The following is a 24,088-nucleotide window of genomic DNA, read 5'->3' as shown; positions in this document are numbered from 1 at the left end:
TTCCTGTAGTAGTTTGAAGTTACAACTGAAATTTAAGAGTGCGGCACCCGAAGTAAGTCTGCCTAACTGCAGTTGCTAGAAGCAGGGATTTGTGGGCATTCGTCAGCACTAAGTGGAAGTGACAGTATGGAGAGAGGTCCTAATTACTGTCTCACTTGACTAATTGTCGTCTCTGAAGAATGTATTCCCACTGAGGTCCCTGGGATTTTTTGAGAGCTCTGCTCAAGATATATAGACCTTCACCACACTGTGTTCAAAGGCATTTCCACAAATGGTAAATGTAAATACACCCAACTCAGAACTGCTAGAGTGAGGCACAAACACTGCACTGCATTTGCTCTGAGACATACAGGGATAGCGCAGCAAGAAAAAGGAACAGGGTTATACATTTTGTATGTGTGAAGAAAGTACATGCATTTCTGTTGGGTCTTGCCAATGTGTTAAAACATCCTTAGCCACAGTCATCTTGACAAGATGTAATGAATCCATCTGTGGCCTTCTCATGCCAAGGATGTTAAAATAACCTGTAGCATTCCAAATAATGCAGCAGACATGAGCCTTTAGTGCAGGCGCAACACAACTGAATGAATCTCTTCTTTTTCAGGGTCTTACCATTCAAAGTGCATCAGCTTTTCGTTTCCATGGTTTCCTTCTCTGTGCCAGTGCTATCTATCCACCAGTCTGCCTGTGTAAGAGAGCGAGGGAGGGAGTGTAGTGCAGACAGAAGGAGAGAGAACGCTTTTTGCAGTGGTTATCTCTCCTTTGCATAAAGTCCCCTTTGCATTAACTGCTCTGTGAATGGAGTTGGAATAAACGCAGTAGCCAGTTCACACAGATGTCTCTGTGGGTTACAAGTGAGTGTATGAACTCCTCTAATTTGTGCTCTCCTTCAAAAATGACAGTGTGATGGTGGATGCAAATAAAAGAGCATCCTTCAAACAGCACAGGGGTATTTTCCTATTAGCAACAACAAACTACAGGAGTGGGTTTCAGTTCAGTATTACAATGTGGCAGTCTGCCATTCCCATATCTCCCTGTTGTCTAGCCAGGTTACACAGAGTTGTTACATATTTATTGGTTTTGGTAGAAAGAAAAAGTTTGGAGTTCATGACTGGTAATAAAGATCTTCTTGCCATGTCTGATGGCATCTTTCTGACCCACATCCAAAATCACTCTGCAGCAAGGTGGAAGTACAAGGATTTACTTGCAATATGTAAAGAGAAGTTAATGACTGAAGGCATTCCTTTCTGGAACAGGTTCAGGATTTGTCTGGTGGAAGAGAGACAGGTTAGCAGCAGGTTTAGAGATGCTTTTGACAGTGGATTGTTTCTTTGAGGGGAAACAAGCCTACAGTTCCTTAGAATTGCAGGTGGAAGGAGCGGTGAGAGGGATCTGGGTGAAGGAGATTGATGTACTTGAGAAGAGTCTTTGAGGTTCAAGAACTGACCAGAGGGGAGCAAGCAGGCAGATGGGAGCTACAGAAAACAATGTGGATCAGGTTTGTTCCAAACAGGTTCTTGCTTGACAGCATGCAAGTGGCTGAACATGATCTGAGATGAGAGAGCAAAGGTATGTATGGCTGGAGATGAATCTTAACTTGTTCTTCACAAAAACACAATCATCCAGCTAGTGGTTGTGTTGCACATCAGTGGCCGCACTACAATCAGGGCTGCTCACCAGCAGAGATCTAACTATAAGAAAGATAAACACACACCCCCAAATCCTGACATTACCCCCTCACCAAGGGCTGCCACCTGGTGGCCCAGACAAGCATGACAAGCAAGAAACCTCAAAGTCACGGAGTCACGGAAACCCAGTACAGCTCCTTAGGACCGTAACCCTCTTAGTCGAATCAGTACAGGATGTCCCTCCCATGGCACTGGACATCCATTATCCATTTGATTGAGAAAACAGGGAACCCACCAATGTCTCGAGCAGGTGGAGGGGGTCTGAAAGGAGGGCACAAAGGACTTCATACCACAGGTTTGATCAAAGACACATGAAATACAGGGTGGATCAATAGACTCTCAGGAGGCTTGAGGCAAATAGAGGTGGGGCTCAGGACAGAGGTTATCTCAAAGGGACCAATGAATCTGGGGGAAAGTTTCTCATTAAAATATTTGAGAGTCATGACTCTCGTGGAAAGTCATATCTTTTGTCCAGGAGGGAATTGAGGTGCTGGAAGTCTCTTCTGGTTGCCCAGGTAGAGGTTTTGAGCCGCAAAGTGGTTGAGAGCAGTGATGATCTGCTTCCAGATGCATCTGCATTGGCAAATTGGCAAGTGATGATGGACAGAGGTAACAGAAAGTTTCCATTCATTAGAGGAAAATGTGGTGACTGATAACCTCGAGGAAATTCTAAAGGAGACCACCCTGTGCCAGATGAAACATGACTGTTATGGGTGTATTCTATCCAGAATAACTCTGTGCTCTTGGAACCCAGTCTATAAGACATTATAAAATTAAAACAGGAGAAGAAAAGTGAGAGTGGTGACTGGCTTTGGTTGAGACAATTAGCCTCTTGCAGGTAGGCCAGATTCTTGTGTCCAAACAATGACGGGATATTTTCTCACTTTAGCCAGTGTCACCACAACCCTACACCTAGTTTGATGGCTGGAAGTTCCCCATCTCCTATATAATAACTTCTTTATGCTTTTGTGATCCAAATCTATGTTAATTCTTAAATATTTGTTAGATCAAAGCCACATATGGTTTGAAGCTCCACTCCTACCTGATGGCATTTCAGAACCCAGCATATTATGTTGAAAAAATTAGCTTTTTCTTGTGATTACAAGATTATTAAATTGCATAATGCACAGATGAATCATTCAGCTAATGCAGTGGCATGACTTAATTCAATTTAAATAAATTCAGTGTATTTATATAACTCATGTTTACAATGGATATCATTAAATACCATCAAATATCAAAGGCATTTCAATGGCAGAAATTCATTTTTTAAGCAGAATTAACCTAATCGAATACAAAGATTCACATTCAACTACATACTGTACATACTAATTAAATCCAAGTTATAACACAATGCAGTGATACGTATTAGTACTATATGCCATTACTAATGCTAGTGCTTTTTCTATATTAAAAACTGCAGAGTTTTCACTTTACAACAATTCTCCATATTAAGAAGTCATGTGGTGACATTTTAAAGGAACTACTCCTGTTTAACAGGAAAAGACCTTCAGCAGAACTCAGCTTAGTATGAGTACCCATCTACTGAAAAGGACTCAATGTGTGAGAGGACAAAAGAGAAAGACCAAAAACACAGACGCACAGGTCCAATAGTACTTTCTGTGTCAAAGAAAAAGACAGAGTTAATGGGAGCATTAGCTCTTTCAATGTCTTCTTGGAGAGTCACACAGCCAAACAAATGAGCTGGACAGTAGCATAAACTATGGGATGAGAAAAAAGTATTTGTAGTTAGTGGGGGAAGCAGGCACTTGAAGGCATTTAGCCAGGAGAGAGACAGAGAAATTCACAGAAAGAAACTACAAGGTGTATTCTCGGTAGAAAATTAAGATATTGACAGCAATATCTCAGCCGACAGGTCCATCTATGTCTAAAGACCAAAACACTGGGCTGGGTGTACCTTCTGTGGAGAGGAAAAATAAGAAAGAACATAAAGTAAGTCACAATAATATTTGAAGATGATGCATAATTGGAAATTATTAGGATAAAAAGCAGAGCGAGACAAAGTAGATATTATGTTCAATAGCGTTTCTAAAACATCATAGCTACAGAGAAGGATCAAATTTATCCAATCCATTTTAACAAAAGGTTGCTCAAAATGCAAAATATCTTTTGTCTTCTAAGTAGACCTCACAATGATCTATAACAGCAAGTGAAGACAGAAGATGTCTGACTGCTGCTAAATGACTAAAAAGGACTGTATATTTAAACCTCTTGTGTTGAGATGACATGAATTAACTTTTATCACTACAAAACTTCCTTTTAGCAGCATAAGGACATAAACATGTTGTTATTTTGAAATATAGCCAGGAATGTAGATTTTTAAGTATTGCTTTTCTTGGCTTCTGTAGATGTGTTTTCTCTGAGCTCAATAAGGATTCCTTTCATGCTGTCTAAGCTCTGCTGACTTATATGAAAACCCAGAATTTCTCCATAATTATGCTAATGGTCCAGATGGTAGCATGATGAGTGCCATTCTCTTTGATATTCACACACTTCAGAGTGCTGGTGTGCAGACCCACGCACCCCGACACAGGTTCAAAGTCAATGTTCACACCACCTACTTGATTCCATGTAATTACTTCGTTTTTCCTTTAGCTCATACAAGCGCCCTCTCCACTGTTAAATGCATTTGCTGGTATTTGTTAGGGGGATTTGACAGATCATGTGAAGTACAGCGCACTAGCACTTCAGCAAAAAAAAAAGAAAAAAAAAGCAGTGATGACGAGTTTATTCAAACAGTTGCATTATAATTTCTAATTCTTCAGGGAAATAAATATAAACAAGTGGCCAAAATAACCACTGCATGAGCCGACTTCGGTAACATCTTAGTGGATATTTTAAATCAGTGGAGATTAACTCTCCAAACATAATTTAAATACCACCTATAAATACTGATAGGCTTTATTTAGAGTGTTTCTTCACTCATAGGCAAGTCATTCACACTTAAACCTCACAATGACTGTGTTCATCCACACTTGGACTGCAGTGGCACCGATCAAAGAGCTTCTTTCACTTCCCCACAGGGATTAAAAAGCCATCCATCCTCTCAGGGCGGAGGTGTGCTGCTGTACCTTTGCTTCCAGCTGATGCACTGGCCTATGAAGAGCTGGTCACGGGGGCGGGAACTGAGAAGGTGCATCCAGATAGTCTACACAAGAGCGACAGATATGCATCTTCTCCCTGCAAAGACATGTAATGCAGTATAGCCTTTTTTAAAAAAGCGTTAATCAGATAAAAGGTATTATAGACTCTAAAGATATTCGCAAAAATGGCCAGCATCTGCAATCTTTTTCCATGCTAGAAATACCTATTCATATAGGAAGAATTCCTCACTCTCAAAAACTGAAGTTTGTTGCCTCAGAGGCTTTTAAGTTTAAGTAGAGATATTTGCATATATTAAAAATTCAATCCTTCCGGCATCTTCTGTCGACATGACAGATTTGTGGTTCTGCCAATTTTAACTGGTTCCATTCCACTCCTCCCACACTGCTGGGTAGAAGGATTGCTTATTGAAATTCCTTAAAGGAGATTTTGACAGGGAATTTGTGAATGGCAACAAACATGAAGTAGGCCTACACAGCTGAGTGACTGACATTTATAGTCTGGAGTGCTGTTTTTCAGCAAAACATCTCCTGTATAGACTGCTTTATCTTCCCCAGATGTGAACACAACCTAAGTCATTATAGGTTATTGTTTGGCTGCTTTGGCATCTAGAATTGCGATGACTCTTTTAATAGAGCTCAATGATGAATAAACAATCAGGAACACAGATATAGAGCCTTGCAAACATATACCCTTTAAGCTTTTTTTTTTAACATTTTGTCATGTAAGGAACAACAAACTTCTGTGAATATTAAGGAGATGCTATATAAATGAACCAATGCTATGTAGCACAAATCTTCAAGTGGAATGAAAAGAAAGAATGATTTCTAACTTTTTTTTTTTTTTACAAATAAAAGTCTGTATCACATGCAGTTGGTTTCAGCCCCTAAAATCTGATTCAACACATTAAGTTACTGTGCACTATATTCTAGTACAGTTGGGCTGTGTGTAATTTAGTCTCAGTATAAATACTGCTCTTTGAAGGCCTCAAGGTCTGTAGTGTCATGAAGATCAAGTACAGATTGCACAGGTCAGGGAGAGTTATAGAGAGGTGTAAAGCTTGGCTAGACAATGTCCCAGCAATATCCCAAACTTTGAACATCTGGGGGAGTTCAGGTCAATCCGATATTTAAAAGTCAAGAGAGTATGGCATAGTTGCAAACTTGTGACTGTTCATCTGAACTGATGTGTAAGGCAAGGACAGAGTTAATCAAGGCCATTGATTAGAGAAGCAGCCCAGAGGCCCACTTTAACTATAAATGAGCAGTACAGATCCACAGCTCAGATTGGAGCTTGTTGACACAAATCTGGTCTTTACAGAACGGTTGAACAAGATATTACAAGTAGAGTGGAATTTAGCCACAAAGAAATTAAAAAAAAAATTTAATTTTTTGGTCTACATAGAAAAAACCTGGTTAGAAAACCAGTTGTATCACCCTGAAAACAACATCTTCAGCAAAAATAACGGGGTACCCCGTTATTTTTGCTGAAGATGTTGTTTTAACAAAGAGTATTCAATAACATTTTGGACTCCAGATGTATAAAGTTGGGAGAAACATACTATAAAAACCTTCAAGTATGCTCACTTAAAAACACTAGACAGTGCTGAATGCATGTGCACACCACACATTTAAGATTTAAACTTGTAAGCAGATAAAAAAAAATGTATGCATGTATCATTTCTTACCCAATGGATGATGGAGATAAAGATTGGAGATGTTTCAGATAATGGGGTTTAGACAATGGATTAATCCTTTCTTCTACTTCAATAAAGCCCACTTAGCTTTGGACAAAAAAAAATCTAAATAAAATGCGTAACTTGTGGTTTTAACAAGACAAAATGTCAAAATGCTTTTTCTGGTTGTAAAAACTTTTGCAAAGCACAATTTGGAATATCAATTACATAACAATGGTCACTTCTCAAACTAGCGATAAGCATATGTTTTATCACCCCACCCCGTGGAGGACTTTCTTCTGGGGAAAAAACCCCTCAGATGATAGTTTTGGAATCAGAAGAAGCTTTTCTGACAAAGGGCCATGTGCGTACTTTGCATATTCGCCCATCTCACCAACAGTTCTTCAAGTGCTTGGCGCCAAGTTGTAGGGAGGCAGAGAAAAGGCTATAAAGGTGGAATTAATTAGGTTTTACACTCAATCCTCTCTCTTCATTGATACTTCGTCCCTCTCTCTTTTCCCTCTTTTGCATTTTTCCTCTGTGGATAGTCCTTCTCACTCTCTCTCTCTCTTCTGCCCTCTCGCTCACTCACGCTTTCCGTCTTTGTGGTGCGCGTTCACAGCACCAACCTTGGCTCGACGTCAGAGGCTGTGCAGCAGTGCAGTATAATGGGAGAGCAAGCAACACAGAGAGCCTCATAGGGGGGCTGCATATCGCTGCTGTATCCTCTGCTTGGCGCTCTCCAGTAGCCTCACCTAAAGCCCGTGCCCGGGCTCCCTCTCCTCCACGCCGGATCCGTACCCTTCGACATGGATGTCCCATCATCCCTCGACCCCGAGGATTGCCGTTTCTTAGCGCAGTGAAGAGGGAGACGGACGACAGGAGGACGAAATTATGCCGGGATCGCGAATGGATTTGGGGAAAGCGCGAGTGACCATGCCGTGATCTTGCACATCCAGGGCCGCCGATACCCCTGCCTTTGCCCAACAGCCGTAGAAGAATCACGGGGGAATCAAGCCCGCCGCGCACCGGGGAGGAATTATCCACTGTGCATTTGCTTTGAAAACATCATGAAGATTACCTCCCATCATCTGATGATAACCGGTCTCGCTATCAGGTTCAACCTCAGGCTGATCCCGCTTCTGCTGCTGTTTCTTGGATACACTCGCGGGATGCCGCACGTTCTAAGATTTGGTGAGAAAACGTACAATCTGTTACAAAGTCTACTGGCCACACTGATCATATGTATGTGCGCTTGTCTGGTGCTCGTATTCTGAGTGGAAATTTGAGGATGTACTTTGTAAAATGTAATGTTTTAGCCATATGCTTTGCAACTTCAGTTTACCATATAATATTTAGAGCTTAGAGTTTTATCACGACCTGAACTCTGTGGAAGAAATGCTTGGGTTTTTCATCAAACTTGAAGCCACACTAACTCTTAAAGACCGTACTGTAATACTGGGTTAGCATGCAACAGTTCCTGGCTATTGACTGCAAATGAAACTCAAGCAACACCGCTATGGGGCTTATATTTTCTAACAGATATCCAGCCGGGCATCCCCGCATCTTCTTGGCCCTTTAAACCCCCCACTCCACAGCATGCCCGCTGCATTGAAGGTTTCAGATGTAAACATCATCCCCGGGGCTCTGAGAAGATACAATCTATCTGCGTCCTGTGGTGCTTTTCAGGTTTAATTCCACTAAAGCGCCTCTCATATAACATGTTCCCGGGGTTTTTGCATGTACTCAAACAGTAATTTAAACCGACTTAGAGAATTTGAGTTCAGTTCACTTTAACTTTATAGAAACTGACAAGCAAGTATTTAATGTTGGCTGCAGTCGCCGCTTTTGTGTTTATCGGCTCGTGACTTCAACATAACGCATGTGCGCGTAAAGCAGCCAAAATCAGACCTCTCCAGACTTCTCCTGGTGCCTAATTAGATCCTCATCTCTCAGGATGGAGATGGAGAGGGCTTCTTGCCTCTCCATCCAGTCTCCGTATTTACGGAAAACACATCGGAGTTTCACAGAAAGCGGATGTCATCAAGTGTTGACAACAGACTCCCTAATATTCTCATCCACACCCCCCGTGGGGGGTCCTGCTTAAGAGTCAGGCGACGTCCACGATTGCCGCCGCTATGGCAACGGAAAGTGCTCTTCTTCCTGCTGCATTCTCTTTCCATTGAGTGGCTTCCAGTCTCACATTTGCCTGACAGACGCCCGGCATCAACTCTGGGATTTATTTAAGATAGTTTTCAAATAGTCCGTCGGCTGGAGATAAAGTGGAAAAAATTAGCCAAATCAGGAATGTTACGCTTGATTTGTACAGTACATTGATAAAGTGGGGGGGGAAATGGCCAAATCAGGAATGTTACGCTTAAAACAGACGTGTAGTTACCATTCAAACCAAAACATACATAGAATTTTGCTAATACAATTGGTGTAATATATTCCACAAATCCTTTTTGTGTATATTTTAATCACTATTTCTGAGTGAACACTGTGTATTTTTAGTACACAGTTAAACTAAGTGGTTAAATTCTACAAACTGTTATTAATTTAATTAAATTATTTTAAAATTATTCTATTTTGTGCTTCAAGTTTATATTTTATCAATCAGAAGAAAGTCCAAAAATTCCACCCTACACAGCTAATAAACACCAATATTTAAATCTATTTCTAATAAACAGTATTTAAATCTATTTAACATAACTCAACCCAAAATAGATTTTTTTCTTCTTAATATACATTTAAAACCCATAATCTCAGGATGACCAAACACTACAAAAATACATTTGGGGGATATTAATGATAAACCATACAAATAATTAATATGCTCAGCTTACGTATTTGTTTTTTAAATGTATTGTGTAAAGGTGATTATATTGACTACCTTGTATTGGTAATAGATTCTATCCAAACATTCAGATCTCAACTTTGCCAAAGTTATTGGTTTAGTTGATTGTTATTGTCATTTGTCTTGTGTATCAGAAAATAATAAGGCTGACCTGTTTATATGGAATCTATCAAAAATCTATACAACTTTAAAAAGTTTGGAAGAAGAAAATTAAGTTGTTTTCCATAATGTGTCTCTCCATGTTTCTAGTTTACTTTATTATTTATAATTCTGTACAACTGGTTTTCTAACAGTGCTAATACTAAAGTGAACTTTGGTGACAACTTTCTTTAACTTTTTCTTGTCCACTAACCAGTTCTCATGTTTTTGTTCCTTTTTATTATGGTAAGGACAAACTAGATTTAAAAAAATTATTTAACTAATTTATTAAACGCATTTTTTAAACAATGGCTGGAATTTAACAAATGTATTTAGTTGCTTACTTGATTTCTACTTAGATACACTGATTAAAATCTATTGGCAAAAAAAAAAACAACCAATATGTAAGGCACACATTTGTTCAATTCTAACAGTTTCATCAGTGCACAACTGATTAACAATGATACAGTTTTCCGGGTGTAGTCATTAATGCACGTTATATGGAAAGGGTTGTTTCTGTCACAAAGCTATGTGAGTTGTGTCCATGTTTTCTAAAAGAAAAAAACAAGAAATAATTTTTTATGACTAAAATATTACTGAAATGACTAATACAGATTTAATGCGTATTCTAACAGGACAGAATGGAAGCATTTTCTCTGACAACCACAGCTAAGACCTAAACTTTTTTAGCTATGGTAACCTCAGGACTAAGAAACCCAGATTGTTAGCAAGTTTGACATTAGCACTGTTACTACATTAGCTAGCAAAACTCAATGCTAACTTAAATCTTTGCTCCAACTCAGAAAGTTTCTTAAACACGTTTGTCATGGTAAGCTCTGTTGAGTCAGTATTCATTGATTATGACAAACAATAAACCCATATCAGGATTATTATTATTATTATTATTATTCTCTGAGACACCAGACAACAAACAGGGATTGAGCAAACCAGCAACTTCAGTACAAAATAAAATTTTAAGGTACATTTAAGGTAGTTACCATAACAATGTAGTGTGGTTAGATTGGAGGCATTATTTATGATTGAATTTACAATACATGTTTTAAATACACTTGATTAAGTAATTTGACTTGCTTGACTTTAAAACCGCCCAGAAAGGCTTTTATGGTGTATGTATGGTTTATCAAAGACTTCTTGAAGCCAAACTCAATTTAAATTCACAGTATTTTTATCTGTACCTGCTGTGCTGAACTTGTCGCCTCTGCTAAGCTTAAAAAAAAAAAAAATCTGCAGGGCATCTGGCATCAGTTGTGACATAGACATGACCAAGCGAGATAAGATATTATTCATGCCACTGCGATCTTTTGCTCTAAGGTAAAAGCTCATGCTTGATTCCTTTCCCCCTCAACTAGTTGCATTTAACACGGCTGGAATTGAGCTAAATCCTTAGCTTGTCTCTGTCTATGGTTCTGAAAGGAATAAAAAAAACCAAAAAAACTAAAGCTTCTGTTCAGAACCAGGGACAGAGACACATATGTTCAGCACAACTGCTTGTTGCTGAACAGTGCGTTCAGTCACGTTTTGTTACGTTTTTTTATATTAAAAAAAAACAACACGACGTTCGTGCTTACTGCTTCATTATCTAATGCTAGGAGGAGAATGGCATTATTTGCATATGTGTGTATGAAGAATTCTATTGAAAAACCTAAAATGTACATGTCAGAATGAGAAGAAATGCAACAAAGAAAACCCTCAGGTGAAGCAGGAGTCATTTCCAGAGCCTTTTCTTGTACTGCAAGATGTGCTTACTCAGCAGGATAATCCCAGCTGCTCCTGCAGGAGGCCGGCTGAACGAGGAGGTCAGCTCCCCCGAGTCTGCTTGTTTCCTTCCTTGCCCCCTTGCTACATTCTGTCCAGACAGGCAGCTCGCATTGTGGAACTGCTGTTCTCTTGTCAGACTGAAACCTTTACACACTATAGCACCACAGCCCAGTCAGGTTTTTGTATTCACAGCATCGGGCTCACCAGGGTAGAGTGACAAGTGTCAGAGGAAAATGAAAAAGAAATGAAAGAAAAAAAGAGAAATGTTTTTTTTGGGCCACCAGCTGTAGGCGAGGTAGCAGAGTTTATTCCCACACCGAATTAGATTTTTGTGTTTAATGTTTGTCATTTAAAACGTGGAAGATGCTCAGTGTGTAAAGGGTTTACAGAAGATTTAACCAAACACCTGGTAAGAGTAGATTTTCTCTTTGACAGACTCACGCCCACCAAGTAACACTTTGCAGAGCTGCTAAGGGTCTTCTGGATCCAGAAGAAAATATCACTTTCAACCTGAGCAGTAACCACAATCAGAAATGCCACTTTTTACTCACACAGGCAGCTGAACAAAAATGTGCACTGGATTAATCTGCAAGCTAAGCTGCCGCTTTGTTGCTCTTTAAACACTCTTCCTGGCAGAATTACTTAAGTTTTTCTATGTGCAGCAATTATCAAACTTCACATATAAAATTAATATGAAAAAATGGTAATTCAGGTTTGAAGTAAAGTTTGCAACAGCCATATTCTTTAAATTATTTTGAAAAAAAAAGACCAATTATTTGTGCATAGCCAATTTATATATGGAAAGTCTGTTGAATCTTATACAGTTGCACAGTTTTTGACATACATTTCACGTGCATACCTGCATAGTTTTAACTTTGTAAATTATAGCACAACATAATGTGTCTCTCCATGTTTCTAGTTTACTTTATTATTTATAATTCTGTACAGCATGTTGAGCTGCTTTCAGTATGAAGTGTGGTTTATAAATAAAATCGATGGATTGATTGACTATTAATCACTGCCAAAAAATTTTAAAATTGAGGGTCACATAAAATTCTATTCTATTCACACATGTAGCAGCTCAACATATTTGGTGTTAGATACTGCTGAGTTATCCTGATTCTCATTTCTTTTAATTGTAATATGGAGCAAACATCCAAAAATGTAGCAGTTTCTTTATATATATGGCCCTCAGCTTGCCAGTGACTGTGACGCTGAGTGATAGTATTATCGCTGCCATCTGCAAACAGCATTGGCAAAACCAATTTGTCTCTGGGCTGTCAGCTGCTGGTGAAATCATTGTTGACTCATAAATGCTCTTTCTTTCTCCACCCGTTCTGTTTACATTTTCTCAGTATAGACATATGTTGGATATATTTCAGGCAGAAATGCAATCATTATTTTTCATTTTGAAGAAAGGAAAAAAAATCAATTATTTTCTTTCAGTCAACTGCCAAAAGACAAAAATCCCCTCTAGTGAAAAGAGAAGGTGTTTTTTTGGGGGGTTTTTTCTGACCTCCCTCACAATGTCTCCTCCATGATATGGGATCTCTTATTGCATTTCTAATTATAAAGAGCCTCCATCCTGTGAACTGAGTTGTGGCGAGGTTAAATGCTGAGGGTGAGAAAGAGTGGTGGGAACAAATTCAAGAGGAGCTGATCACTAATTGACTTTATTTGCTTTTGGTTTCTGCCAGTCTGGAGTATCGGCAGGCTGGAGTTCAGTTCGGGATTGTAAGAATTATGGATAACACCCAGCGCCCTGGCCCACTGCCAGCATGTTCACAGCGAACCCATTTAAATACGCACAAAGCTGCTTAAAATATTCATGTGTCACTTGGCCTCGCTGTGGCTTATAGAAATGTGAAACTATCTCTGCTGGCAAATGATTTCCATGGTTTAAAAATACCCACTGTGGGTTTCAAGAACAAAGAGGAGATCTGTCTCACATTAGCATGCAGCACCACACGTGGACTCGAAGCAGAGAACTATCTAGATGGATTTCTAAAACATGTTTACAGTCCCGACTCTTTGAAGGTCTCGCTGTCATGCCTCGGCTACGAAAAACCTCGACGCTGATTAATTCTAGGGTGCAGATTGTTACCGTTTTGAAATGGCAAATATCCGTGAGGTATGAAATTAGTTTTCTTGCTGTGCTAAGAATTAAGCCATTTTCGCAGATTTACCAGTGTCATTTTAAAAGATTATTTACATAGGAGGTGGCTTTAGCTGATTGACCTTGTCTGCAGAATAACAGCCATTTGTTTTTGCATATCAAATAGAATACACACGAGACCTGTGCTTCTCCCTTGTAGTTGGCTTCACTCCTGTGTTGGATTTCACTTTTCACAGCCTTTCACTCACTGTCATCATCGCTCATGAATTCCAGTGCTAAGGTTAAGGGTTACATGTGCAATTGTTCTCTGAACTGTCCCTTGAGAAGAGTGCCTTACTGCGTGTTTGTCCCGCTTAAAGCTAACTGAAGGTCAGAGCTGAGAGCACTGGTATGGAAGACTTTTTTTTTTGTTGTCGTTGTGTGTGAGCATTTTTTTAATGCATGCAGAACTGTCCTTCTCACTGTTCCTCAAAGGGAAATGGTGGCAAACATTGATGTCATGGAGGGGTGTGAAAAAAACAACAAAAAAATAAAACAAAGACTTTGGTTGGGAAGGGGGAGAGGGGCTGTAGAGTGAGTGAAAAGAAAAACAGTGCGTGTTGAGGCCAGCAGATACAGAGTAAAGATAGATTAGTTTGCCTCAGAGCAGTCCACTCTCAGCCCACTCTCAGTTCTGGTCCGTTATTGCCGTTTTCTTATGGCTTTTTGCGAGGAGAGACAGAAAAGGAGAGAGGAGTTTGCTGTGGAAATGTGGTGGGAGGCCAGGAGTCATGCACTGCATCTCTGAATAAATGTCAGCGGAATCGTATTAAGAGAGCTGCAAATTTGCCTGCGACTACAGATACAGATGAGAAGACTTTAACAGAAGAGAAACACGTCGGTAACACTAATGTCCTTGTGGTTGCTTTGAAAAATTAAGCTGGGGATGTGTTTTTATTAGCCTTTATTAGCTGTGTGTCTCGACCAACTGTAAAATGGTGGAAATCAATACAAATCGAAATGCTGCTCAGGGGAACAATGAAAAAAAGTAGGGAAAGAATCAGGCAGCGAAAAACAAATAAGCAATGGGAAGTCCCAGATGCCACCCTCTTTCATGTATCACGGGTTCCCATCTGTGGGAAAGAAAAAAGGTAAACAAACATGAGAAAAGCAAACGTAGATGTGTACTGCAAATGTGTGTAATTGCGCCAGGAATAAATTTCTCCGTGAATGATTGACAATTTATGAAGTAATCTTATTTTCCTGCAGTTTCTAATCAAGATAAAATCTACAGTTATCTGATTTCGTTCACTTACAGCTGTTCTTAATGTTCTTTTAAATGTTATAATAAAAATCAAACGGTGTAATGTAAATTTGCATTCAGCTCCCTTTTCTCTGATACCGCAGATAAAGAATGCAATTAACTGCTTTCAGAGGTCACTGAATGAATAAACAGGGCCCACCTCAGCATAAATATGGCTGTTTTGTGAATGCCTCGTGTTTTGTTTTTTTTGGTTACATTAGTGAAAAAAATACTGGACCACAAAAACCAAGGAACAAACAATTTTTGTAAGAAGCTTAAAGCAGTGTTAGCTAAAGCAGTACTCCATTCTTTGAACATCTCAAGAAGCACAGTTGCACGCATCATTCAAAACTGGGAAAGATTTACAGCCTTTTAGAGACATCACATTTTGTCCAAGTGTTGTTCGTCTATTTGGTAGTTAACAGCTACCACGTTCAGCTCTATGTTTAAAAAAAAACAAAAAAACTCACATTAAGTACCTGGACAAATCTATGCAAAATCTCATATGAAAAAAAGCATATCTGAAGTTAAACTGTCCAAAACCCAATGCATTCTGTTGCTCCTAAATATTACAGTTGCGAAATTGTAGAAGACTTTAGTCATATAATTGCTTTCTTTAACAGTGCTTCCAACAAGAGAGCCCAAAACATAAAGAAAAATCAACAGTGATCAAAGCATATTCATGTGTTAGGATGGACCAGTCAAAGTCCAGAAGGAAATTCAATTAAAAATCTGTGGTCAGACTTCAAAATTGCAAAACACTGCCACGCTCCATTTGATGTGATGGAGAAGGTGCTGTTTTGCAAGGAATGGGAAAATAAAACTGACTCTAGATGTGCAAAACTGGTTGAAATATATCACAAAGGATCTGTAATTGCTGTGAAAGGTGGTTCTGCAAACTATTGAGTCCGGGGTAAGAACACAAAGGCTTATCACATTTTTAGATGTTTTTTTTTGTGTGAAAGATGAAAAAAAAAATTCTTCTATTTCAATTTTGTTTGCTTTACTTTCTGTTGATCTATCTCGTACGGCAATCTAGAAATATATTGAAGTTTGTGGATGGAAAGTGATAAATCTTTTTAAAAAAAAGCAAAACTTTTGCAGTAACTCCAGCTGCTTTAGGCAACTGTGATTAGTTTCTTGAAAAGGTACAATCGTAGCTTACCATCTTTCAGTTCTGAAACTCTACAATAGAGATAGGTGCAAGAGTGCATGCTTACTCTCGATTGAACTCTATTAGGCTAATGCATTTGACTTCATAACCATTTACCTTGTGTTATGAATATGCATAAATTATTTATCTCCTCTTTGTGATTCTATATACATCTTTACAAGTTTATATGTATACATCTAAATATATAGATATATACACACACACACACACATACACACACCACACCTGTATACAAATAAATGCTTCCTGTAAACCAAGACATCAACATGTTTATTCCAAGTACACAGCCAGAGTAAACAAACCTGAAGCCACATGCACCACAAATGAAATCTCTGACGTCCAAACTGTGCGGGATTCTGAAGTCAATCGATTACAGAAAGCCCTCTGGCTCTCTTTGCTATGATGTTAGACCCTGATCAGGTTGGGTTATCACTTTCCAGCTGAATAAAGGTCTTTGAAGAGGAGTGGCGCAACAGTCTAAGGATAGAGGACAGAATTCAGGCTTCGATTGATAGAAAAAGCCCGTTGGAGGTGAGAACATTTCTCTGTGTGAACCAAGGACACAGAGAGAAACGTGCTCTGTGGGTGCACATATTCAGGCTGGATTTACTTAAAATCATGTTCTTTGAATCAGCGTGGCGCTCCTTTGTCTACAACACACCAGGGCTGTGCAGAATGTCTCCTCCGTTCAAAGTTTTTTTTTGTATTTTCATTTGTTTCTCTTTGAGAAGTTATGTTTTGCTCTCCAGTGTTTTTGACTCAAAGTAATTAGTGGATTGAGATGGAAGAATAGAAATATGAAAAGAAAAGAAAAAATGTTTTTAAACACTTAATGCAACCTTTAGAGACGATTCCAATTATATCTATGTGAAAAGCTCAACAGTTTGATAAAGCTTTGACGTTATTTATTTGGCTCCATATTTTTATTTGAACTTAGTATTTTTCTAAAATGACAAGACTGCTGTGCATTAAATGTTTTTATAAATAGATTTTGCATGCAGAAATGTACTGTGTAGTAACAGTCATAAATCACCTGAGAAAACCTTCCACACATTTACCATCTCCTATCATGAAGAAATGTTATCATGAAGAAATGTTGCAGTTACAAGTAAAACATGCATTTAATATCTGTAAATGGTACTATGTACTAACATATTAAGCGCCTACAACAGGGGTGTCAAACTCAATTTCACCAAGGGCCACTTCAGCATATTGGCCACCCTCAATGGGCCACATTGACGGTATAAATCAGGAATGCCCAAGTGCAGTCCTCCAGACGGCAACTTTTAGATGTGTCCCTGCTAAAACATACCCCAGACAAAAAGTTGACTTCCCTCATTAGCAGCAACTCAGTTCTGTAGAGGGCTATGAATGAGTCAATGATCCAGGTGTGTTAGAGAAAGAACGCATCTAAAGTTGCAGAGTGATAGGTCTGGAAAACTAGACTTGGTCAACCCTAGCATAAATGTATGAAAATACAATGTTAAAAATAAATTAAACAACACCTCATAATGTTAAATAACTGATTTTATGTATTCAAGTTTTAAATATTACATTTGAGTTTGCATGGATGTAAAATTACTGCTCAGTTTAAAAATTACAGTATTTTTAAACTGAGCAGTTTAAAAATATGCTCAGTATTTTTAAACTGCTCAGCTAAACTTTGCTCTTTAGCTTGTTAACTTGTCGATGTTTCAGTTTTATTCGCTGGGAAAATTAATCTTTGTCTGCTTTGAAGATAAGCAGACAAATAATAAAAAACAAGTTTTGATATTAACTCTCAACTTCATTCACAAAACTTTTTCGTTATTTATTACACAACGAACATGTATTTCACATAAGAACAAAACAATGAGGTGACGTTGCCTGTCCTTGAACACAACGCTGATCCCTCTTCACCCTGTCACCAACTCACACACATCCTCATTGTGTTGTGTTCTGTAAATAAACAAAACACAAGCAAAATCAATAAACTATATGCATATTCCAGTATACTGAGTTTTGGTTTTACATTCATTCTATTTAAATTTAGTTTATTCGTGCTTACCAATGTTTTCTGGCCGGATGTCTGGCACCGTTTTCCCCTGGTCAGTTCGTCGATGTCTGGTTTTAGTTCTATTCTGTGGCAATCCGCAAAACGGCGTGTAGGTTTTCGTCAGTAATGCGCGATCTGTGCTTGGTCTTGTTTAAATTCATTATTGAAAACATCTGTTCGCACAGATAGGTGCTTCCAAACGTGGACAAAACACGAGCTGCATGGAGTCGAAGCTGTGGCATCAAATCAGGGGGCAGTAGACGGTAAAAGTCCTCGATTGAAACATCACGGGACTTCGCTCTTTAGCTTGTTAGCTTGTCGATGTTTCAGTTTTATTCGCTGGGAAAATTAATAATCAGCTTGAGGTGACTCTGCTGCACTCTAGTGGCGAGAAGCCGTAATGTTGGTTGGTAAGAATCGGAAGGCTTTATGGGATATGTAGTTTGTAGTCAATTCGTGCTCAAAACCTATTTTAAGTCAATCAATGGGGCTGTAAAACGGTGGTAGGGGGGAGAGGGCCACATAAAATGACGTAGCGGGCCACATGTGGCCCGCGGGCCTTGAGTTTGACACATGTGGCCTACAAGAATACCACCTACGTGTGAAATATATCCATAAATATTTCCATGTCTTACATGCAGTTACATGTATGGTAACATTTCGGCCACAAGGCAAAACCTTCCCATGTTTAAATTATTTTGTGTTGGAGTTTTTCCATGTGATAAGTATACCATGTAGTAAAGTATGAAACACATGGTAAAAAACCATTCACATGTGAAATATTTCCCCACATTCCACATGCTTAAGCTGTGTAGTAACATGTGAAACATATACTTTACGTGGGAAATGTTCCACTTATAACAAACACGTATTTCTCCTCCTACACATGTTGCTATGCTTATTCTCAACTGTGATTTTGCTGTCATTGCTTGTGGGGCTTGCTTGTCATAAATTTAAAAAAGTGAATTTTTGTTGCTATTTTCTTTTTTTACATAAACAGCATTACTGCAGAGTAAAAATAAACTTGGTCAGATTTTTTTCATATTGCACAAAGGATTTTGATCAGTCTTAATACAACCCACCAGCGCTGTTTTCTTCACATAGCCACCTATCAGATATGTGTACAGCGATTTGGCCTCTTTTTCAACATGACAGAAAATTTTCTGCATGTCAAGGTGTGACTAAATGTCAAAAATAGTGAGATATTGCAGACAGAAGGTCAGGAGAAAGATTAAAGCAAACCTTTTTTGATTTTCTTCCAATTTCATCTTCATTGTCTCTCTTTCCCTTACCCCCAATGATCCTTGTTTACAGAGAACAAAGTGAGCACACTTTTTTTTTTTTTTTTTTTGAGGGGCTTCATTATTTGGTCTGTTTTTTTCATTCATCTGCCTCTGGCTATTTTCTTTGCAAGAGTCACTCTGCAGGCCTCTTTCTTTATTCTCACTCTCTCTGCTGCTGTTCAATTGCTTGTGTGTTTGTAGAACAAGTGAGGAAAAATTGACACACCTTTGCAGCAAAAGTGTACCTGCAGCTCTGATCATGAGCTAGCTTCTGAACAACATGGGAGGCTGATGAACTCAGACCAGAAGCTGACATTTTCCTGCCCTGCGGCAGAGTGAACGGGGAGGGAGGAAGAGGAGGGGGGGCAGGTGTCTGTTCAGGTCTAATGGGCCATCCATTCAGGGCTTTAATTGAGTGTCTTTTATCTGCCTCTAGTGACCTCTTTTATTCTCAATTCGTCCCTCTTCGTTTCCTTCGCTAATCCATTTTTTTGGGGCCCCACCCACCCATCTTTCCACGTTTCCCTTTCCTTTTCTTTCCCTGCCTCTACAGTTCATATGTTTCCTCCTTTCAGCTGCCATACTTCTGCTTCTCCTTTTCTAGTTTCAACATAATAAGTGGAAGCTTGTTGTTTTCTAAAACCGTCTGACAGGTTGAGACGAGACAGTATGACGACATGGTGCACTTTCGGCATCAAAATCATGTCTCCTTTTCTATTTTTTTTATGCCCATTTCTATCCATTTGTCCTTCACTGTCCTTTCGCTCCCTTTGGCTTTCGGCTTGTCTCCTTGTCCGTCCCCTACTTTATTCTCCCTCTTTTTTCAATCAAGCCGTGCTCCTGTCTGTCCTTTGGTCTTAGTGTGCTCAAAGACAACGGCATAAATCCTCATTTGACATGCACAGTGTAGACTTCGATTTTTTCTTTTTGTGGTCCCTTCAAATCCTAAAGAAAAGAACAAAATCCCAACTATAAACTGCAAGTTTTGCATAAGCACATAATCCCTGCTATAAACATAATGGTGCAGCATCATACTGTGGGTGTGCTTTTTTCAACCCAGATGGGAAGGCTGGTTTCCATTCAATTTTACTGAGCATCAGTTATTGTGCAAGGAGCCATTTTAACAAAATTTACCACTATAACTGCAGTAAAAGATGTGTTATAGGTTCTATCTTTTCCTCTATCTCTTTTAGCCTCTTTTAACTGCTTACACGCGCACGCTACAGCTTACATGACCTTGTTTATGTGTCTGCTGTCAGTCATACATAAACAGACTGAAACTGATTAGACAAGTCTTGGAGGGTACAGATTGCAGAAAAGAATAAAAAGCTAAACTCGCGCTACAGTCTTTGCCTCATTTGGTTCCATCCATAAGGCGAGCTAAGTGTGGCCCAGCGCTGGATGATGAATGTAACTCTGTATTTGTTCCATATGTATGACATGTATGGCTTGTAATCATGGCTTGATCATTTTTGGGCATTCAAGCCTGCTTTTATATATAACCAAATCTCATTATTTCTCAAGGTAATTCACACTTAGGGGTTCTGGTCGGGTCCTGAAACTGGTTAATGGACCTGGTGGAGCACAGAGACAAAAATGAATGAACTCCAACAACAGGTTCTACAAAGTAATGAGTGATGGGCCTGAATATAAATAGAACATTTTTCCGCTTTTGTTAACATTTTTTTTGGAAACCATGTAGAATATTTCTTTCATATGTCAATGAGTTGTCTATGTGCTGGTCTATCTCCAAAAATCATAGCAAATACATTAAAGCTTGACATAAAGCTTCACATTCAAAATGTGAAATGATGAAAAGGATGTAACTTATTTTGAAGGGCGCTGTACCTTTGATGAATAATACAAGTACCGTTTAAATTAAATCTCTCAATCACAGTTTTAATTTTGCGCATTTACATACTAATAGCTAATATTTATGGAGCATGTTGTGTTTTAAATGCTACATCTAGAGGATATAAAAAATTTTCCACCCTATGTTCATTACCTAAATGAAAACTGATGATTGGATGGATCTATATACATATGAAGATTAAAGATTATACTAAACCGATTAACAAAACCTTCTCATTCTTCCCTTCTCTCTCCTTCTACCCTGTAAAAATCCTGCTGTGAGAATTAAGGAGCTGCCTTCTGAATTAATTCTTGACCTTTGGCTCTAAAGGGAGATAACATCTACCCCTCTACATGGAAGAAAGTCTAATTTTACAGACATTTTGATCCAAATTACAAAGAGAGTGTAATACAGGGCCATTTTAATGTGCAGGAGAACAGAGAATGAGAACAGGAGCGACAAAGGGAGCAAAGAGTACAATAGAGTCCTGTATAATTTGCTTTGGCCTAATTGCAACAGCATAATTTGAACTTTTCAGCTTCATGTCAAGGTCTGTTAAACATCATATTTATTAGAAACTCCTTATTGCAAATCTATCCTGTCATCCTGCTGGAAAAATGTGCCTGAAGATTCTACTTTTTCATGGCAAAGAGACAGCTTGAGCTCGCCATGCTTAACTTTGCGAGAGTTTGTTTTAAGACTGCAGGATCACTGTTAGCAGAGTCCTTATCCATATTTATTTTGCTGAGCGATGGTGCTCCAGGGTCTTTGCATCCTGGGATGCACCAGACAGTCCATCCTGCCTCGCACTTCTCATCTGCAATGCCAATAATGGTGATTTTATCGCAACAGGGGAAAGTGATAATGAACCAGCGATGCACATGCATAGTCACAGTATTCTCCAGGTTGGACTCTTCTAGCCTGCAGTGGATAATTAGCATCTCTCACATGTGCTTAGGCTTGATTAAAACTCAGTTTACAGTGAGCAGCGCTGTGAGGTTGCCATCTGTCACCTGCAGAGGCCACCATGTGATGTGCTCTTGCCTGAGAACGCTGGTTGGTGGCTGTGTGTGTGGGGGGGTGCGTGTGTGTGTGTGTGTTTTGATGAAGGATTGAAAAAGATGAGGTACAGACAGAGAAACGACAGGAACGAGTGAGGCATGAAGCCATCGGAAGCATTCTATTAAATAAGAGTTCCTTCTTGCTCCCAATGGGCTGTACATTAGAGCCAATGCACATATTTTCTTCTCACAGCAAAACCCTTTGACTGCAGTTCTGAGGTTTATATTTACTTGAACCATATCATAAGACTGCAGCTTAGGGAATACGTATCTTTATCGTGAAGTGATGTAAAAAGTGTGAAAGCTTCAAGGTTCTTAAACCTATTTTTTCCAAACAAATGCATGTTTACTGAGCCCTCTTCATTTTTATAAAACAAAACATTTCATCCCACATTTGTAATAAAAAGTTCATCAAACTTTAATGCCACATTTATACATTATTGCTGAACACACATTTGCAGTGTTATTTATTACGGTGTTAGATGACTGAGGTTGTTTCATATAAAAACATCCCGTTTCCATAGCGATGCCTTCTGGATTTAATGTTCTATCATAAAATGTTTGGGCAATTGAAAAAGACATGCAGAAATGAAACCCCTTCCATATGTCAGATATGGAGACAAGATTTCTGAAGTGCCCTGTGGAAAAACAACAGAGAGGAAATATTTATTGAGGCTTGACTGATTTTCCTGAGGCACTGCTGCATTATGCCACCAACCGGAACCGTGTTGTTGTTTCTCTTTTCTGTTAGATTAGAGCCACTGTCCGGGATTTTTTTTTGTTTGCTCTGTGTGTTTCTTGGAAAAAATTGTCCTTTTTTTGTATGGAATGGGTTTTAGTTCGTAAGCAAGACATTTATTGAATAATGGTGCAAGTTTACCAAACAATATTGACAGAACAAATACTCTTTTTGATGATATTACCTCTGCGTTTATTACACTGTGAAACCTATTATAGATGTTGAGTATTTGCAATAAATTTCCTTGTACAGTAGTTAGATCTTTTTCCTTTTTTTTACCATTTACTGATGCAGTCAGTCAACTTAATTTACAAAGCAACAATATAACCAGGGGTTTAAAATCATTTGAATGATTGGTGTATCTCGAAATAATAATAATAAATGAGATTTACAATGTTTCCTGCCACACATTTGTTTTATCACTTCATAACATTGCATACATAAACACTAGAAACGTCATTCGCATTCTGCCTTATCCTTTCTGTTATGGGAGGAGCTTGTGAAAGCTGTGATTGGCTGGGGGGAGGAGTTTGTGTAAGACATGATTGGTCGTTTTGAGTGGCTTTTGAAAAACTCACAATGTCCTACCTTCCATTATTGTGTTAATGGAGACTTTTTGACAGAAACACGTGAAAGCACCAATTGTACTGGAGTTACAGTGAGCAATAAGTGCTGCCACGATTCCCTTACACCTACCAAGCACTTATGGTGGTCAGTCTGAAAGCAGCCTTGTCGTGCAGCAAACACAGCTCTCACTGAGAGCAGACAGGAGAACCACTATATTCTGTTTTCATATTGCAAATCTAATATAAATATAAATTTTGATGTTGCACGTAATTTTTTTTTTGTTGCCCGTAAATATATCCCTGCTTTTGATTCACACAGTCAAGGATTCACCTCCTCCACGGTGTGTGCCGCTGTCTTTTGGTTAAAATCTATGTAGGTTCAGGCAAAGTCTTTACTGCACATAAATAGTTTCATAAAGTTCAATTGTAGGGTTAAACATTTTCAGAGTATTTTTAATCACTTGATATTTCTTTCTTCTACTGCTTGGATTCACATAACCAAATGTGCAAATTACGCTACGATGTTATCTAGTGACTTCTAGCGTCTTAGGGCCAATAGGGTCTTTCCTTATTATGGAGTTGGCAACAGTGACTGCAGCGGCCCTGATTGGACTTTTTATGCAGCTAGTAGCAACAATGAACGTATTTAAGAAATATCTATTTGTAAAGATTGAACAAAATATTTCCAAAATGTCTTTGTATCCCTTTAAACGGATCCAC

The 24,088-nt window shown here is 38.8% G+C and overlaps 1 protein-coding gene across 2 annotated transcripts in view; it reads left to right on the top strand.

Annotated features, from left to right (window-relative positions):
* The first annotated feature begins 7,095 nt into the window (after positions 1-7,095).
* Positions 7,096-24,088, top strand: part of LOC116734130 (glutamate receptor ionotropic, kainate 2-like) — an 85,201-nt gene continuing 68,208 nt past the window's right edge. Inside the window, exon 1 of one of the 2 annotated variants that reach the window (XM_032585306.1) lies at positions 7,096-7,680. In XM_032585306.1, coding sequence (XP_032441197.1) covers positions 7,557-7,680 — 124 coding nt within the window. In that variant the 5' untranslated portion in view covers positions 7,096-7,556. The remainder of the gene's footprint in view (positions 7,681-24,088) is intronic. The other variant, XM_032585307.1, reaches the window with a different exon arrangement.

The sequence above is a fragment of the Xiphophorus hellerii genome, chromosome 15 (genome assembly GCF_003331165.1).
Source record: "Xiphophorus hellerii strain 12219 chromosome 15, Xiphophorus_hellerii-4.1, whole genome shotgun sequence".
Classification (NCBI taxonomy): domain Eukaryota; kingdom Metazoa; phylum Chordata; class Actinopteri; order Cyprinodontiformes; family Poeciliidae; genus Xiphophorus; species Xiphophorus hellerii.
This window is presented reverse-complemented; position numbering and strand designations above follow the sequence as displayed.